The sequence below is a fragment of the Rhinichthys klamathensis genome, unplaced genomic scaffold, assembly GCF_029890125.1.
Source record: "Rhinichthys klamathensis goyatoka isolate OS25496 unplaced genomic scaffold, OSU_Roscu_1.1 h1tg000140l_1, whole genome shotgun sequence".
Taxonomy (NCBI): Eukaryota; Metazoa; Chordata; class Actinopteri; order Cypriniformes; family Leuciscidae; genus Rhinichthys; species Rhinichthys klamathensis.
Genome location: NW_026606675.1, coordinates 595898 through 612889, shown reverse-complemented (window position 1 = coordinate 612889; position 16992 = coordinate 595898). Strand labels below are relative to the sequence as shown.

The window sequence follows — 16992 nt, the reverse complement described above, 5'->3', positions numbered from 1 at the left end:
ATAAAGCAAGCAATAAATGTGGCAGGTCAAATATCTAATAAAAAAGTATTGGAAATGTTGTCTAGCTTTATGAGTATTTCGTTATCGCAGCAACATATAATGGTGACTCTATACATTTCATGCAGAGAAGCACTCGAACAGTAGTGAGCAAAGACACACAGACCAACATACACCCACAAAAAACACACACACACACACCTATAAGTAAACAAAATTATTGACATCCAATGTACCGTTTTAAAGTTTGTTTAGTTTTAAACAACCTTGACTAGCTCTTAAAACTGACTGAGTTACTTGATTAAATCCCTTCGGTTTTACACAAAACTAATTGCAATAGCAAACCCTTCACTGTAAAGTGAAGTAGACACAATGATGTTTCATTAAAGTTTAATTTTTTCATTTGGTTTCATTTACGGTTTACTCTGGTGAGTCATAGACACGATTGGGCACAGCTCTCCAACAAAATCAAGTCTGTCCAGAATGTCAAACAGGAAGAACTGTTCCTTTTGATTCCAGTGTACACAAGCTTCATAACTCTCAAACCCCAAAAGGTAAGGACATATGTGATTTATTTCTGCTCAAAATTAAATAGGTTGTTTGTCGCTATGATAGGGATCATAACTCGCATCAGTTATGCCTAATTGCTAAAAAATATATATATATATATATATATATATAAGTTGTTTGTCGTTATGATAGGGATAAACTCACATAAGTGATATTTACCTGATTGTTAAAGAAAAAATATTTGCATTAGTACATTCTAAATTAGGCCTATACCCTTTAACTTAAAGTTAAACTAAAGTGCATTTTGTTGGTCGCTCTAGACAGTAATATCTGCTAACTGTAAATAGTAAGACTCCTGGCTATACAGTTTTCTGAAAGAAGATTATGCATTAAGAATACAACACACTATGTAAACTATTTTAATGTAGTGTTTTGAGCATAATGGTGTTGCAAACTATAACATTCAATGGTAAATTATTGGGAATGCTATGCAGACCTTGAATGACAAATAATGATAATTAACTGAAGTATAATTAAATACATAAATTGCAAATGTATTGTTGTTGTTTAAAAACACTGCTTGATATTGGCTGCTGGAAAATAATCAAATGAAAACCTCCACAAAATGCATCTCACTGCTGCTTTTAGAAACTATTTAATTGTTTCTTATTGACATGGAATCCTTGTCATGTGAATGTCTTCATAAATGTGGGGGAAAACACAATAGCGTTAAATATTGTTATTCACGGCTGTTGTTTCCAGCTCCGTCAACTTAATCCTCAAAAAGCCATTCTGATTCCGAATAAAAGCTTGAAAGTGAGAGAAAATAAAAAAAACAAAAGTGGATATTTAGTAGGGGGATTTTGGAAATGTGTATAGCTCATATTCTTTTTATAAATTACCAAAATGAAAGTATTAGATAGATACATATATACAGTATATACTTTAATTTGTTAACTAAGCAAAAACTCACATCACAGAAAAAAAAAGTGATTTTGAATGGATTAGTGATGGCCGATATATCAACAAGGCTGTATATTTTCCAGTATATGGCCATTGTATGATTACTGGAATCATCCAATAAACTTATTTATTTTTAAATGAAAGTTGAATAAATAATGTCTAGATCAACCATTCATTTAATTAAGACAACTTTAAAATAATCAAATTTGCTTTCATTATATTGTATTATACAATTGATGTATTATTATCATTATATATTATCTGCATTAAATCAGTCAACCTGGTCTCAGATTACTGATATGCACTGATATTACAATTCTGGCCAATAATGATAAGCCAATAATTTTCAAAACATTGTTATGGCAAATAATTTATAAATGTCTGATATTAAGATTATATAACATTTTATTTAAATAAATTAATATTAAAACATTAAAAGCTAAAATCAGTTGTTTTAATTCATCATGCCATTTAAGCATCACAAAATATATGAAAAAAGTATTATTCATTTAGAAATGTGCTTAAGATTACATTTCACAGTATTTTTAAGTTATTATTGTTTTAAAAAATGACCTTTGAGTGAGCGTTAGATGATGGCAAAGGAAATCTAAATGTTAAAATAGAGAAAATGAGCATGCACAATTAAATATTTGAATGAATGAGGCATTTATATATGAGGCCTAAAAATGCATCCAAATATTTAATATTAAATAACTTAAAATGTATTCTAATATATATATATATATATATATATATATATATAACCCTGGACCACAAAACCAGTCACATGGGTCAATATTTTGAGCTGACTAAATAAGCTTTCCGATGATGTATGGTTTGTTATGATAGGACAATATTTGGCCGAGATAAAACTGTTTGAAAATCTGGAATCTGAGGGTGCAAAAAATTCAAAACATTGAGAAAATCGCCTTTAAAGTTGTCCATTTATGTTCGCAATTGTGCTGCATCCACTCACAACAATAAATGTTTTATATATTTACAGTATGACATTTATTAAATATCTTCATGGAACATGATTTTTACTTAATATCTTAATGATTTTTGGCATAAAAGAAAAATCGATATCTTTGACCCGTACAATGTATTGTTGGCTATTGCCACAAACATACCCGTGCTACTTGTGACTGGTTTTGTGATCCAGGGTCACATATTTGGTAACCATAACTGATATGGTGCATTCAGATATTGCCACTGGAAAAACCTGCTCTTTTTTATGATTTATTTATTTGTTTGTAGGACTCATACCTTGGTATGAGTAAGGCACCTGCCGAAATGAACTGGATGTCTCTACAAGTCCTGCTCGGCGGGGTCAGCCAATACTCCACTGCATTCGGCCGCGTCTGGCTATCCATAGTGTTCATCTTCCGAATCCTGGTGTTTGTGGTGGCTGTTCAACAGGTGTGGAATGATGAACAGAAAGACTTTGTCTGCAACACCGCCCAGCCGGGCTGTGCTAACGTCTGCTACGACAAATTTTTCCCCATCTCCCACGTCCGTCTATGGGCTCTGCAGATCATTTTCGTCACGTGCCCATCTCTCATGGTGGTGGCTCACGTCAAGTATCGTGAAATGAGGGACCAGAAGTACACCACTGTCCATGAGGGTAAACACCTGTACGCCAACCCTGGGAGGAAGCGTGGAGGCCTGTGGTACACCTACATACTCAGCCTGCTGTTCAAAGCTGGCTTCGATGCAGGCTTCCTCTATCTTTTGTACTACATTTATCATTTCGACATGCCAAATGTTACCAAATGCACTGAACCGCCTTGTCCAAACACTGTTGACTGCTACATCTCCCGTCCTACAGAGAAGAAAATCTTCACCATCTTTATGGTGGTCTCCTCTTCAGTGTGCATCTTCATGTGTATCTGTGAGATATTGTACCTGATTAACAACAAAGTTCGCAAATACCTGCGCATACGGAGCGGCCAGAATATAGGGCTTAAGGGTAAATACACAAGAGTGGATCCAACAGCCTCATCCATCCAGAACATCGTCAACTTGGAAAAGGCAAAAGCCGCAGAAGATGAAAAGCATTCAGGACCGACCTAATAACGGTCTGAACTCTGATTCTGGAACAAGCAAGTGTGATCAACAGTATTGGACAAGTTGGATCTTCATGGCCAATATTAGGTAATCCAATCATGCCAATACACCAAAGGAAAATTGCATTTTAAATATTTTAAGGACTTTTTCCTGTGACAACGACTTATCTATGACTAATTCGGAGTGTCCTTTTTAATTTGAAATGAGAAGGTCATTACCATGGTACTATTCTTGAGTCTCATTCACTAAAGGAGCACACTGCTCCCTAGTGTACATAACATATAACAACGTGGTGAGATGAGAACACAGTAAGCATCCATTCCTGTCCCTGGCCCAATACAGTAAGTGCCCACACTTATTTAAGTCTGAGATCAACTACAAAACTTTGGCACTACAGCATTCTTAAACTCAGACACCCTTAAAAGCCGGACAGAAGGCCAACTAACCTTGGGAACTGGGATGTCTTTATACTTTATACATGAATACATTCATGATTTTCTCAAAAAAATACTTAATGTACATTGTTTACAGAAACCATGCTTTCACATTTCCCAATTCAACAACACTAGCAGCACATACTTCAAGGTAAAGCACTACTAAAGCACTAAATCACATCATTATTGTGTATTGATTTGACTTAAATCAGTTGTGTCTCTTAATTTGGAGAGTGTATGAGTACATTACTTTGTTGCTGTGTGAATTGTTTTGTGTAATCATTTCACGGTTTAAAATAATGGCTGAAAAGCATAGGTTATAGGACCTATTATGTTATTATTATATTTTAGTAACGTCATTGATTATTTTCATGATAACGGCATTAAACTGGTGAGAGCTATTTAGGAGTAACTGAAAGCTACATCCACATTTAATGCTCAGAAGTTACAATTAATGGTGTCAAGATTGTAGATCAATTTACATACCTTTTTTAAAACTGAAAAATGAAAGTATAGAATATGTGTTAAACCATTTAATGTTATTCCCTGGATATTTTTTTTTTGGTTTATTGAATTTGATGCTGCTATGACTAACAGTGAGTATACTGTAAATCCTTTGTATTTTGGTGTATGATGTTCTTCTTATGTGATATAAAAAGACAAACGATGATGACGTGATGTTTCTTTTTTCTTGTTTTACTATTGGAAAAATGACATATTTTATATTAAGTTATAAATCAAGTGGTCTAAAAGGAAACCCAATATAATCCAGTTGATGAATAAAGTTTAAAGTTATTTTGAAACAATGCATTGTATTTTCAAGACGTAGAGCTATATGCATTACTTAAATTCCTCCTTTTAATTTAAATATATGTATGCCCTCTTCTTTATTTGTGAATTATTATTGATTAATGACCAATTATATTGTATTGTCGTTATGCGATATGGTGTCTTTAAAAAAGACAGTAATGTGTGCGTATATAACATGAAAAAGTATATGCTGCATATGCTGTTAAACAACTAAAGAAAAACAGAAAATCATTCAGTGTTCTTGACTGAATTAGTAGCTTTAATAAGAATACATTTCTTACTTGAATGCTGCTGTTAAATTCTCTGGCAAGTAGATTAACTGGTTTAGCTACTCACTTAACTGGTTTGGGCTCTGGTGAGGAGATTCATTGGTTTACCCACTTAACTGGTTTGAGCTCTGGTGAGGAGATTCATTGGTTTACCCACTTAACTGGTTTTGGCTCTGGTGAGGAGAAACTAGTTAAACTGGGGAACAAATTTTATGGGTGTACAACTCATTCAGGGGAGGATCTAATCAAATAGGTCAGATTTTGTTGTCAGTCGTGACATCACGTTGGAGCACATACCCGAACAGCTCATTTTGAGACATTGTTTCAATAACAAACAAGTGGATGGATTCTTACCACATAGGGTGGTTGTGTACACAATGCGGACACATAAATATGTTCGAAAACAATAAATGTGAATTTTGCATTATAAGTCTTTTAATGGCACGTGACTATGACAATATTAACCACACATAGTTTGACTGTTGGGGCATGTTGTAACAAATGATATCCCTTGCATTGCCATTAAAACAACATAGAAAATAGTTTAGAAAAGAAAAAAAATAATAAGGATAATAAATAATGGTTATATAGGCTATACAGAATTCAACATTATCTACATGTGAGTGTAACAATATATTTATCAAATGTTCTTTTATCTCTGTCCAATAATAGAAACTTTAGTTATTGTAGCCGATTCGGTAGGCTATATGTCTGTACAGAAACAGAAATGAAGGAATATTCACATGAGTAAAAATTGTGACAACTAGCCCTAGTCTCCAAAAGGCCTATGGAGACAGACATTTGCTCAAAGCCAATGTTATGCAGCTACATTACATCCTAATGGTATTTTACAAATGGCCACATAAATCAAGCTCTTACCTCAAAATAACAACTCTATCCACCCGCCTTCATAAATATGGTTACTAAAACAAAACACCATGTAAACAGTGACTCAAAGTTTCTACTATGATGAGCAGTCTTCCATTGTTTTAACCAATCTGATGGAAAATATGAGGCTGCGCCTGTGACAAACGTGATAGCGAACCAATCAGCTTCAGGAGGCGGGTCTTATTAAATACAGCCGGATCGCTCCATTTGCTAAAGAAAGATTCTCCGCGGAATGAGTTATTACGGACAGGTAAAATCTTTCTTCCGGGTTTAGCCTTTTTAAATATTTATATGTATATTTAATGTTTATTTGATTCTTTCATATGTGTCTTACGGTCTAAACTCTTGGTGTTTGGTGTACAGGGAAATTATGCATAACTGTGATCGCGTAATCGCCTAAAACAAGCTTTTTGCAGGCTAGTCAGTTAGCCCTGTAGCTACTCTGATTTGAAATACATTCAAATTAAGGTTTTGTTTGTGTTGATTGCGTTTTGGTCAGTAGTTTGTCACATTAAATGAAATGATTATGTGTTTTACATCTTTATCTTAATTAATGTCATTCAACAAAGATGCTAAATGGAAATGTGTCACTTTTGGGTCTTAACGTTAGCCACTGTAACGTTTACTTAGCTACCCTTTTGCCATCATTCACCATAACCCGCAGTTTTTGTTACTGCTGTAAAATCTAAATAAAAGAATATGAGATTACCAGTATGACTCAGTACCATGTTATGGTCCGAACTTTTCCTTCCGTAACAGAAAAGATGATGTTAGACAGTCTCAGTCACCAATCACTTTCACTGAATTGAAAAGCATGCATTGAATGTGAATGGTGACTGAATATCTAATTCTACCTAAAATAGTTCCAGTAACACTTTATTTTAAGGTGACATAGTTACATGTTACTACATTTACTTACTATAGTTATAACTGTAATTATGTAACCCTAAACTAAACCCTAACTTTAACCATAACTCTATAGTAAGTACATGTAGTTTATTTTACTCGGTACTTATTTGAGTAAGTACAATCTTAACTATTTCACCTTAAAATAAAGTGTAACCATAGTTCCTATATTCATATTATAAATATTATATAAATATCCGTATAATAATATATATTTTAGTGTTCCACCTAAGAGATTTAGTCAGTACAACTTGAGGGTGAGTAAATGACGACAGAATGTACATATATTCACCTAAACATTCCTTTCATTTTGATTATAATCCTTTATTTACTGTTTTAGTGACATGGTTGCCTTTGTTATGGGCCACAGCTGATTCTTTGTTGATGTTTCATACAAACATTTCCCCAATACAAGCTTTTCCTTATTTGTTTTTCAAAGGGTTATCCGGGACCAGGTGGTAACGCTCCCCAACGCCACCCCGCTCCAGGGGCGCCGTATGGAGGTGGTCCTGCTGGCGGGCAGTATGGTTCACATTATGGCAGTGCCTCTCTTGGGCAACAGTATGGTGGAGGGGCTCCATACGGGTCTCATGGTCAACCTGGACCAGGAGCGGCGTACGGTGGGGGCCAAGCTCCTGGTGGTCCATACGGAGGTTATGGACAACCCCAGAGAGGACCATATAGTCAGCAGGCACCTGCAGGTTAGATATGTGTAACTCTATTTCATTTTAGTTGAGTAGAGTATCATATTGGGAGCATATATAAATATATTACTAAATTATGTGTGTGTGTGTGTGTGTGTGTGTGTGTGTGTGTGTGTGTGTGTGTGTGTGTGTGTGTGTGTGTGTGTGTGTGTGTGTGTGTGTGTGTGTGTGTGTGTGTGTGTGTGTGTGTGTGTGTGTGTGTGTGTACTAAAAGGACACTCAAGCTTTTCTTTTCTTTTTTTGAAAGAAATTAATACTTTTATTCAGCAAGGATGCATTAAAATAATCAAAAGTGAGTGACAGTAAAGACTTATACATAAAAGTTATATTTCCAATAAATGCATGTTGTTCTTTTGAATTTTGTTCATCAAAGAATTCAGAAAAAAATGGACTATATCACAATATCCTCAAAAATATTAAGCAGCAACTGTTTACAACATAATAATAATAATAATAAATGTTACTTGAGCAACAAATCAGCATATTAGAATGATTTCTGAAGTATCATGTGACACTGAAGACTGGAGTAATGATGCTGAAAATTCAGCTTTGACATCACAAGAATAAATTACATTTTAAAATATATTAAAATGTAAAGTTTATTTTAAGTTCGTTCAATTAAAAGTTTTAATATTAAAAAGTTATTTTTGTATATTTTAAATTAATATACAATATTATACAATATTACTTGTTTACTGTATTTTTTAAATGAATAAATGCAGCCTTGATGAGCACAAGTGACTTCTTTCAAAACATAAAAAAAATGACAGACCCTGAACTTTTAAATGGTAGTGTACAGTATATCATATTAATTTCTCACTTTTTGGTTAATAGACTGTGGAGGAATAGGAATGTTGTTTGGAATATATTACTTTTTTTTTATCAGGATGTTTTGCACAGCTTCATACATCTTCAAATGCACCGTAATAGATGTTTGGTCCAGCAGGTGAATTTTTCAACATGGTGTCAGGAGTGGTAGGCAGCAGCTCCGGGCTGATTTGACTGATGATGTCTGAGTGTCAGGGTTGGCAGCTAAGACAGCGCGAGCCGCTGCCGTTCAATCAGGCATGCAGTGGCTGAGGGCTGTGAATAAAATACGAAAGATAGGAATTTATGAAGGTGCTGCAGACAAGGTCCTTGATCCTCCTGCACTGCAGCTGTGTCACATGCCCCTCACTGAATGACTGATGCTGAGACACTGCAGGATGGCAGAAGCAGCTTGTACTGATCTGGTACAGAATGTGCCCACAGGAGAATTAGAGTGATGAGTGTGGTAATTCTGAGCGAAAGGGTTCGTGTGTATGTGTCCTTCTGCGTTTATGTCGGTAAGTATTCTGTAATGTCCTGTGGGAAAGGCTGTCAGATTCAAAGAGTGTCCTCTGAACAGTGCTTATCCCTCCCGAGGGATACAGTGACCGTCTGCGCTTCACCAAATTGCACAACTTATTCTTGTCCCTCTTGGGACCAAGATGACATATCACTGACAACCTAGGCTTGTTCACACTGGGCCCATTTCCAAGATGTTTTTCAAATCCGACCTATAGGACTGCTTGTTCTCATCATCGTCCTACTGTCATTTTGCAAGTAATGAACAATCTTTTGCACATTTATGCATATGCTGCATCTGAAACTGCTCCATTCAGTAAATAGCGGATACCACATGTGAATATAAATGAGCTATTTATTTATTTTCTTTGCATCCTTTTTTGTCCGTCCAAAAAACGACCAAAGGGATTTGAGTATACACCAAAAATAATCGTTTTTGAGTTCATTCCTAAATACTATTTTGACCTGTGGTTAAGTGATCTGTTTTTAACTGACTGAATTATCTCATGTTGGAATATGTTGGAAATTCATTTGCAACTAACTCACTAATGCAGGCCGTTTTCATGTTGTAGGTAACATTCCTCCCGGTGTGAATCCTGAGGCCTACCAGTGGTTTTCTTCTGTGGACACAGATCATAGTGGCTACATTAACGGAAAGGAGCTGAAGCAAGCGCTCATGAATTCCAACAACTCCACTTTCAATGACGAAACCTGCATTATGATGCTCAGTGAGTGCTGCCATTGTTAGCATAAACCTCCTGACAGAGGCTAAATTATTGAATGGATGTTTGTATCACCCTATAACTAAATTCAGAATGCTGCAATGTCAAAAAAAAAAAAAAAAAAAAAAAAAAATAGAAGTGCCAAAGGAAGTTGAAGAAGGAATCAGTGCTTTGTCTTCATTTCCAGATATGTTTGACAAGACCAAATCCGGACGCGTAGATGTCTATGGTTTCTCTGCACTGTGGCTGTTTCTGCAGCAGTGGAGGGCAATGTTCCAACAGTTCGACCGGGACCGATCGGGATCAATTAACAGCAATGAGATGCACCAGGGTGAGTAAATTAGTGGTAAAAAAGGACCCAAGACAACACGTTTGCAGTTAAGGTCACATGGTACACTGTTATGACAACAGTTGTAGTCATCAAGCACAGATTAGAATCATTAAAAAAAAAAAAAAGAAGAAAAAAAGTATTAAATTCTTTACCAAAAAACAACAACTTTTGAACAGTAGGGTATCTCCACATGGAATTCTGGATGAAAATCACCAACTGAATTATTTGAATTAGTTCTTTTAATTTACAGCAGTGAGGGTCAGATTGTCATTCTAAAAATTTTATATAGACCACATATTGTGTTGTAGTTATTAATAAACCTACCAGCCAGTTGCCAATATTTTTATTTACTTGTGAAAATTTATTTTTACTCGCATTTGGCACTTAGTAAATTACTGGTATTACTTTTAGATTTGGTGATTGTGTTAATCATAACCTAAACCTGGTTTTTGCAAAGAGATTAATGTGTTTACTAATCATTGTTAATCATAATTACAAATAACTTTCCAGGAAAGAACATTATTTGTTTAAATATAGAAGGCGTTTGCTATCTTTGTGGGGACATTTTGTCCCAATAACGTAGGAATGCTTGAACCACACACACACACACATTTTTTTTTACTTATTAGTGAGGACATTGCATAGACTTTCATTGATCAGTTAATGATATTTTCTATGGCCTAACCCAACCCCTACCCTTAAACCTACCCATCACACAATGTGCAAAACACTAGATTTGAATCCAATGAGTTTGGGACAATTTATAAGCCTTTTAAACTAGTGAGGACCAGTAAAATGTTCTCACTAGTCTATTGTCATAATATTTCAGTATATAAGTGGAGGACATTTGGCCCTCAAGTTTAGCCAAACCTGTACACACACACACACACACACACACACACACATTGGGTTTTCATGTTTTAGGGGATACATTCCATAGACGTAAGGCAAGGCAAGGCAAGGCAAGGCAAGTTTATTTATATAGCACATTTCATACACAATAGACGTAAACATTAGACGTAATGTTTTTTTATACTGTACAAACTGTATATTCTTTTCCCTAAACCTATCCATCACAGAAAACTGCATTTTTAGAGTAAAAAAAAAAAAAATCACAAGCTGTTGTCCCCATGGGGACCAAAATGCCATATTTTTGGGGACATTCTGTCCCTATAACATAAGGCTTACCAGGACCACACACACACACACACACACACACACAAGATGTGGCAGTCACAGAAAGTTTGTAAGGAAAAGGCAGTTACTGAGCTTGAGTTCTCTGCTGTTAAACCCTTTTTTCCATCTAATCCTGTGCGATTTAATGCAGCATTATTGTTGGGATGATTTCGCTTTTTCATAGAAAATTGCTCTTAAAATAACCTCAAAATTGTACCTGTTATCTTGCAGTGTCTTTTTTATGCTCATTGATTTTGTACGAACAACACTATTCTATAGTTAGCAGAGTCAGGTCCTCAGGCTAACTATATAGTGGATGCCATTATAAAGATGTGAATAAGCCTGAAAGTGCATGGTTGATTACTGGTGAGTGACAGTGTATTGAAAACATGGTGGATACAAAAACAACCGTAGAATGGTTTAATTGAGCTTATAGGCTTTGTTTGTCAGACGTCCTTCTAATTTTCAAAACTGTTGCTTACTCAATAAAAAGCATAAACTTTTGTGTCAAACCATAGGTTAGCAATGTAATAATTCCCTGTTTTATGTACACTACTGTTCAAAGGTTTGGGGCCAGTAAGATTTTTACTTTATTATTATTATTATTATTAAATAATTTTTTTAAGAAATTAATACTTTTATTAAGCAAGGACGCATTCAATAGGCTTTATGCACAGCTTCACTACTTCCTGAACTTCAGCCAGCCCTTTGTTTCCTGTCTGTCATTATTGGACAAACTGATTAATCCAGGTGTGCCTGATTATTGTTACTGAGGCCAGGCACACCTGGATTAATCAGTTTGTCCAATAATGACAGACAGGAAACAAAGGGCTGGCTGAAGTTCAGGAAGTAGTGAAGCTGTGGCATAAAGCCAATTGATCAAAAGTGACAGTTAAAAGATTTATAATGTTACAAAAGATTTCTGTTTCAAATGCAGTTCTTTTGAACTTTCTATTCATTAAAGAATCCGGAAAAAATTCCGTAGTTTCCGCATAGATATTAAGCAGCACAACTGTTTTCAGCATTGATAAAAATAAATGTTTCTTGAGCAGCAAATTATCATATTAGAATGATTTCTGAAGGATCATGTGACACTGAAGACTGGAGTAATGATGCTGAAAATTCAGCTTTGCATCACAGGAATAAATTACATTTTAATATATATTAAAGTAGAACCGATTTCATTATATTACTGTTTTTACTGTATTTTCGATCAAATAAATGCAGCCTTGGTTAGCATAAGAGACTTCTTTTTAAAAAGAAAAATGTATGTAGACACTAAACTTTTAAACGATATAGTGTAAATGTAATGGTTTTTGATTACCCATGTGTTTCTTATCTTCCAGCATTATCTCAGATGGGCTACAATCTGAGTCCTCAGTTTATTCAGGAACTGGTGAACCGTTACTCTGCACCCGGTGTGAACGGGGTTCTCCAGCTGGACCGCTTCATTCAGGTGTGCACGCAGCTCCAGAGCATGACCCAAGCCTTCCGAGAGAAAGACACCGGCATGACTGGCAATGTGAGGTTGAGTTACGAAGACTTCCTGTCTAGTGCCGTTATCAGACTGATGTAAAGAACTGCATGAGCAATTCAGAAGATGACCTGACTCTGAATGTGTGGCACGACACTTCACCCTCTCAACAGTGCCTTTCACTGCAGCTCAGCCTGATTTCACCACAATGAGCTGAAAACTATGTTCATTGCCAACTAGCCAAATATAGCACTCATCGCAAAAGTCTACCACACATATGTAATCCAGTTATTCAAGACTAAACTAATGCCAAAATTATCAGTGGTACATGTGAATAAAACGCCATTAGCTATGCAACAAGCACTATTTACTAATTAATGGGTGTTTGTCATGGAAATATGAATATTTTAGATTTTCTTTTTGATTTTATAAAAATGAAAATTTCTGTTGTTTTTGATTAGCCAAAATATGAAAACTTGTGATTAAGAATGCTTGAAATGTTGAGTTCTCTCGCCCAAAAGCTTTTTTTTTTTTTTTTTTTTTTTATATTTATGCCATCCTTAATGGTCCACACTCATTTTTTTTTTTTTCATATACACAATAAATGGTGAATATATATATTTGTTCTGCTGTTTTGCTTACAATTAAAAAAAATTCAGTTGTATTTGTGAAGTATTCTCTCATTTGTCTTTAAAAAAAAACAAAAACTTTTTTCTTGCTTAATTAAAACAAAGATATCTAAAACATTGTCTAAAATGACTTCACTATATTCTTACTTGCTCAAAGATATGAATAAGCTTTAATTTCAGGACAAACCCACGCAGTGCGTTTCAGCATTGGTCACTTGGTGTCAGTATTGCTTTACCAGGACATTTTTTTCCCCTCCCTGAACGAATGAGAATTTAAAACGTCATTCTGACGTAATCAAATAGCCAATCAGATTGTTGCTTACAGTGACGCAACGAGGCAGGAAGTGGAATCGCCTAGTGATTAGAGGTATGTACACTCATGAGATTTTATAAACGAACGCGCGAATGATTTAACGAATGTATGAAATATTACGCACCAAATCGTCAGCGGGATTCTCACTATGGTTTTAGGAACCCGTTAAGTCTTATTAATGTATTTTTATAGCGCCATTTCACACATCATGCTTTGACACCGGTACCCTTGTAACAGTTACATGACTTTTTATAATCATATAATATAAATATACATTTACTAGCAATGTCTGAGAGAGTACTGTGTGTGTGTGTGTGTGTGTGTAGTTGGACACATTAACACGACCATGTGTATGTCATTCCTTCTACCCTCTAAAAACAATATTTACAATATTGTTTCCTTGGTTGTATGAAAGCATTATGTCTATTTGTAATCATTTTATTTTGCACTGGTTACCAGAGTAATGATACATTGTCAGCTTGCCAAAGGTAAATAACCTTCTAGAACTTGAAATTACTTTTTTTCAGGTGTATTTCTGAGTCTGCAACCATGTGGCCATTGATCTGGACTGCCGCGCGCACTTATGCACCCTATGTGACCTTCCCAGTGGCCTTTGTGGTGGGAGCTGTTGGATACCAGCTTGAGTGGTTTATCAGGGGCACCCCAAATGCCCCAGGAGAAGAGAGGGGCATTGCAGAGCTACGGGAGGATAGAAAATTAGAGGAACTGACCGGTCAGGACAGTACACAGGTCCTCAGCCTGAAGGACAAACTGGAATTCACACCTAGGGCAGCGCTGGAAAGAAACCGACCGGAGAAGAACTAAGTTTTATTAAATGTCATGAAGTCCTCCAAGATTACTATATAATGATGTGCAACTTCTCAAACTTTTGGCTCATTTGTCAACCTCTACGGCCCCAGGGACGGGAACTTCATCTGAAAACTTTTGTGTGTGATTTCATGTCCACTTCTATGCTACTTCATTCTGCCGTCCTAATTAAATGGAGCCTTACTGTAATATTTACCAAGCCAGCTGGTGGAACTTGACTGCTGAGAGAATATTTTACAACTTTCATTCTTTTGAGACTTTTTAATATTCATCTTCTGCCCCTAGGCGTGCAGACACATGACTATATAAGTCCTAACTTGGAAAGCTTTAATAATTTTTCCATTTGTGCTCCCTGTCATATGCTTATGAGACTGAAGCTCAAAGAAAGACCACCTTTGTTAAGTTTGTGTCTGTGTGAATAAAAGTGCATCTATGCAAGGCAACACTTGAGTTAGGCTAGAAATTGTTTGAGATGTTTAAACTTTGGGTGGCTGAAGTGATTCAGATTCAGAATGCTCAGAAATTCATATAAGCTCTGTTTTTGTGGTCTTCAGCTAATTAGTAATAATGGACACAGTGAATAGTGAGAAATGAAAGCAAAGTTTTGCCCCAATGTTAATCTTTTCGGTTAATGTGCTCACTTTGGATATGTGGAACAAAAGAACGATCTCATATTATAAACCAATTATCTGTAAGTTTTGAGTCCATTTACCTGTACAGTACAGTGAACTCATACTATTGCGGGGATCATTACGCATGCAGTGCTTTCATAAGCATCATTATGGCTAAAATATCAGTGATAATTGCACAGCGAACGTTGTGGTGAAGTGTGTGGGAGGCTATTCATAATAAATGTAAAGTTACACTGTACTTTTGGTACTGTTTGTCAGATGATCTTTCCAGCTAAAATGAATTTTGCACATTGCATTGCATAACGATAGACCTTAGTCAGGTTAGACGCCATATTGAATTTAACGCAGATGAAAATGAGGTGGTGTGGATCACGTAACTCGCATCTTTTAAAACAGTTTTATAGAGTTTATAGTGTCAAGGTTTTTTTTTTTTTCAGAAAGATATTGGTGTGTTGAACAATAGAATTGTTGATAAACAACAGTACAATCTATTGAACACACTTTATCCCTCACATCATCGTTTTCATTCCAGTCAAACATTAAATATATAGCGCTACTGCTACCCTGAATAACGTCTATGCCAGAAATAATAAATAGGGCTGGGTGTCGATATAGATGCGATTCATTTCAATTCCTGTTCACAATCTCTTGATTCCGTTCAATTCCATTTTAAATCATTTAGCTATATTTCTTTTAATGTCTATATTGCTTACATATGAGGGAAAAATCTTTTCGTTTCAGACCCATTCAAACCAGCCACTTTTCTTTTGTAAACTATTCATTTAAAAAGCCAGCGTGTGAGAGTGATTTGTTTCTGATGAAAAAATGGTAATTTCGTATGTTTTTGATTCACTACAAAGAGCCGGCTCATAAAGTCATTTATTTATCAATCAAATTAAATTAGCTGTGCTGTATGTTTTTGTTTCACTTAAAAGAATCAACTCGTACGAGTTGTTTATGAATTAGATTACCCTCATCACATTGTAAGGTAACACAATGGACATTTCATACATTTATTTTGGGGTACACAGCCTTTTTATTGCATCGGATTACAAGCTACAATCTGACATTCACAATAAAAGGTGGCAGCATTAGATTCTGAGAGAGGGCTGCTGATCATTCTTCAGTATTCAGGATTATTAAAATCATGTATACTGTACATACAAATGTTCCTCATCTTTAAGAAGTGCATTTACTTCTGATTTTGTTGGACTGATGCATTGTCTGTTTTCTGCGCTGTACATTCTTTTTCTTTCTGCACGCAGCTTGATTAATAGAAACCAGAAGGGCAAGACTTCACAAATCCCCAGAGAGTACTTGATCGAGGTAATCCTAACATTTTCCAGCAAAAGTTTTGCTTCACTGCTGCCAACAAGCTAGTGAAACTTTATGAGTGCTGATCTAGATTTACATCAGCATAAATGCCGATACCAGGCAGCTTGTCGGCCCAAAACATTTTTCTATAAAAGGTAGAATTTGAAGAAATATTGCCATTGAACTCAGTGCATGGCTTCAAGTTGGCCCTAAAACTTTTACATCACCATAAACTTAAAGGAGAACTCCGGCGCAAAATGAACCTTTGGTCTAATAAAACATTGGTACCTAGTCAACCGTTCTCTGAGATTTGTTTTCATGATAATCGAATGTAAAGAGTTTTATCTCTAAAAACTGTTTAGCGTATAATGCTAGTAATGGGGGCATCTATTAAGTAAAAATAAATCGCTAGTTTATACCACTAACAAGACTCAAAATAGCCCCACACGAACTCAGTAACATAATGAGGGTCCCTACATACAAAACGAAGCATTGATAACTTTGTAAGTGTACAGACCGTTTAATAAGAAGATATTTTATGAAGACAGTCCACTTCGTGTACTGTATACAGACAGGAACCATCTTTGGAAAACAGTCTCGACTAATCAAACCACGAACGACGTGCTAAGTGAGCTGAACTGTATGAAGTTCAGTGAACTTCTGAACTGTATGAATGGCGTTCGTGGTTTGATTAGTCGA

At 35.6% G+C, this 16992-nt stretch overlaps 3 protein-coding genes and 1 long non-coding RNA gene across 4 annotated transcripts; all 4 read left to right on the top strand.

Annotated features, from left to right (window-relative positions):
* The first annotated feature begins 454 nt into the window (after positions 1-454).
* On the top strand, positions 455-3614 carry gjb9b (gap junction protein beta 9b). The gene is made up of 2 exons (XM_056257581.1): positions 455-551; positions 2728-3614. The coding sequence occupies exon 2, from the start codon at positions 2743-2745 to the stop codon at positions 3541-3543; it is 801 nt and encodes a 266-aa protein (XP_056113556.1). The 5' UTR covers positions 455-551; positions 2728-2742; the 3' UTR covers positions 3544-3614.
* A 522-nt stretch (positions 3615-4136) lies between these two features.
* LOC130089957 (uncharacterized) lies at positions 4137-4641 on the top strand. Its single transcript, XR_008807618.1, has 2 exons — positions 4137-4204; positions 4378-4641. It is a non-coding gene; the product is annotated as an uncharacterized LOC130089957 (long non-coding RNA).
* Positions 4642-6104: 1463 nt separating this feature from the next.
* On the top strand, positions 6105-13071 carry pef1 (penta-EF-hand domain containing 1). The gene is made up of 5 exons (XM_056257595.1): positions 6105-6188; positions 7284-7545; positions 9447-9602; positions 9784-9927; positions 12450-13071. Exons 1-5 carry the CDS (start codon positions 6171-6173, stop codon positions 12677-12679), a joined length of 810 nt encoding a protein of 269 aa, XP_056113570.1. The 5' UTR covers positions 6105-6170; the 3' UTR covers positions 12680-13071.
* Positions 13072-13481: 410 nt separating this feature from the next.
* Positions 13482-15217, top strand: smim12 (small integral membrane protein 12). Its single transcript, XM_056257580.1, has 2 exons — positions 13482-13573; positions 14047-15217. Exon 2 carries the CDS (start codon positions 14069-14071, stop codon positions 14342-14344), a length of 276 nt encoding a protein of 91 aa, XP_056113555.1. The 5' UTR covers positions 13482-13573; positions 14047-14068; the 3' UTR covers positions 14345-15217.
* Positions 15218-16992: the final 1775 nt, after the last annotated feature.

Bases quoted from the DNA above. Each gene is read 5' to 3' on its own strand.
- gjb9b (XM_056257581.1), top strand. From the start codon at position 2,743: ATGAGTAAGGCACCTGCCGAAATGAACTGGATGTCTCTACAAGTCCTG.
- pef1 (XM_056257595.1), top strand. The intron at 9,603-9,783 runs GTGAGTGCTGCC...CTTCATTTCCAG, and splicing joins AACCTGCATTATGATGCTCA to ATATGTTTGACAAGACCAAA. The intron at 9,928-12,449 runs GTGAGTAAATTA...CTTATCTTCCAG, and splicing joins CAGCAATGAGATGCACCAGG to CATTATCTCAGATGGGCTAC.
- smim12 (XM_056257580.1), top strand. From the start codon at position 14,069: ATGTGGCCATTGATCTGGACTGCCGCGCGCACTTATGCACCCTATGTG.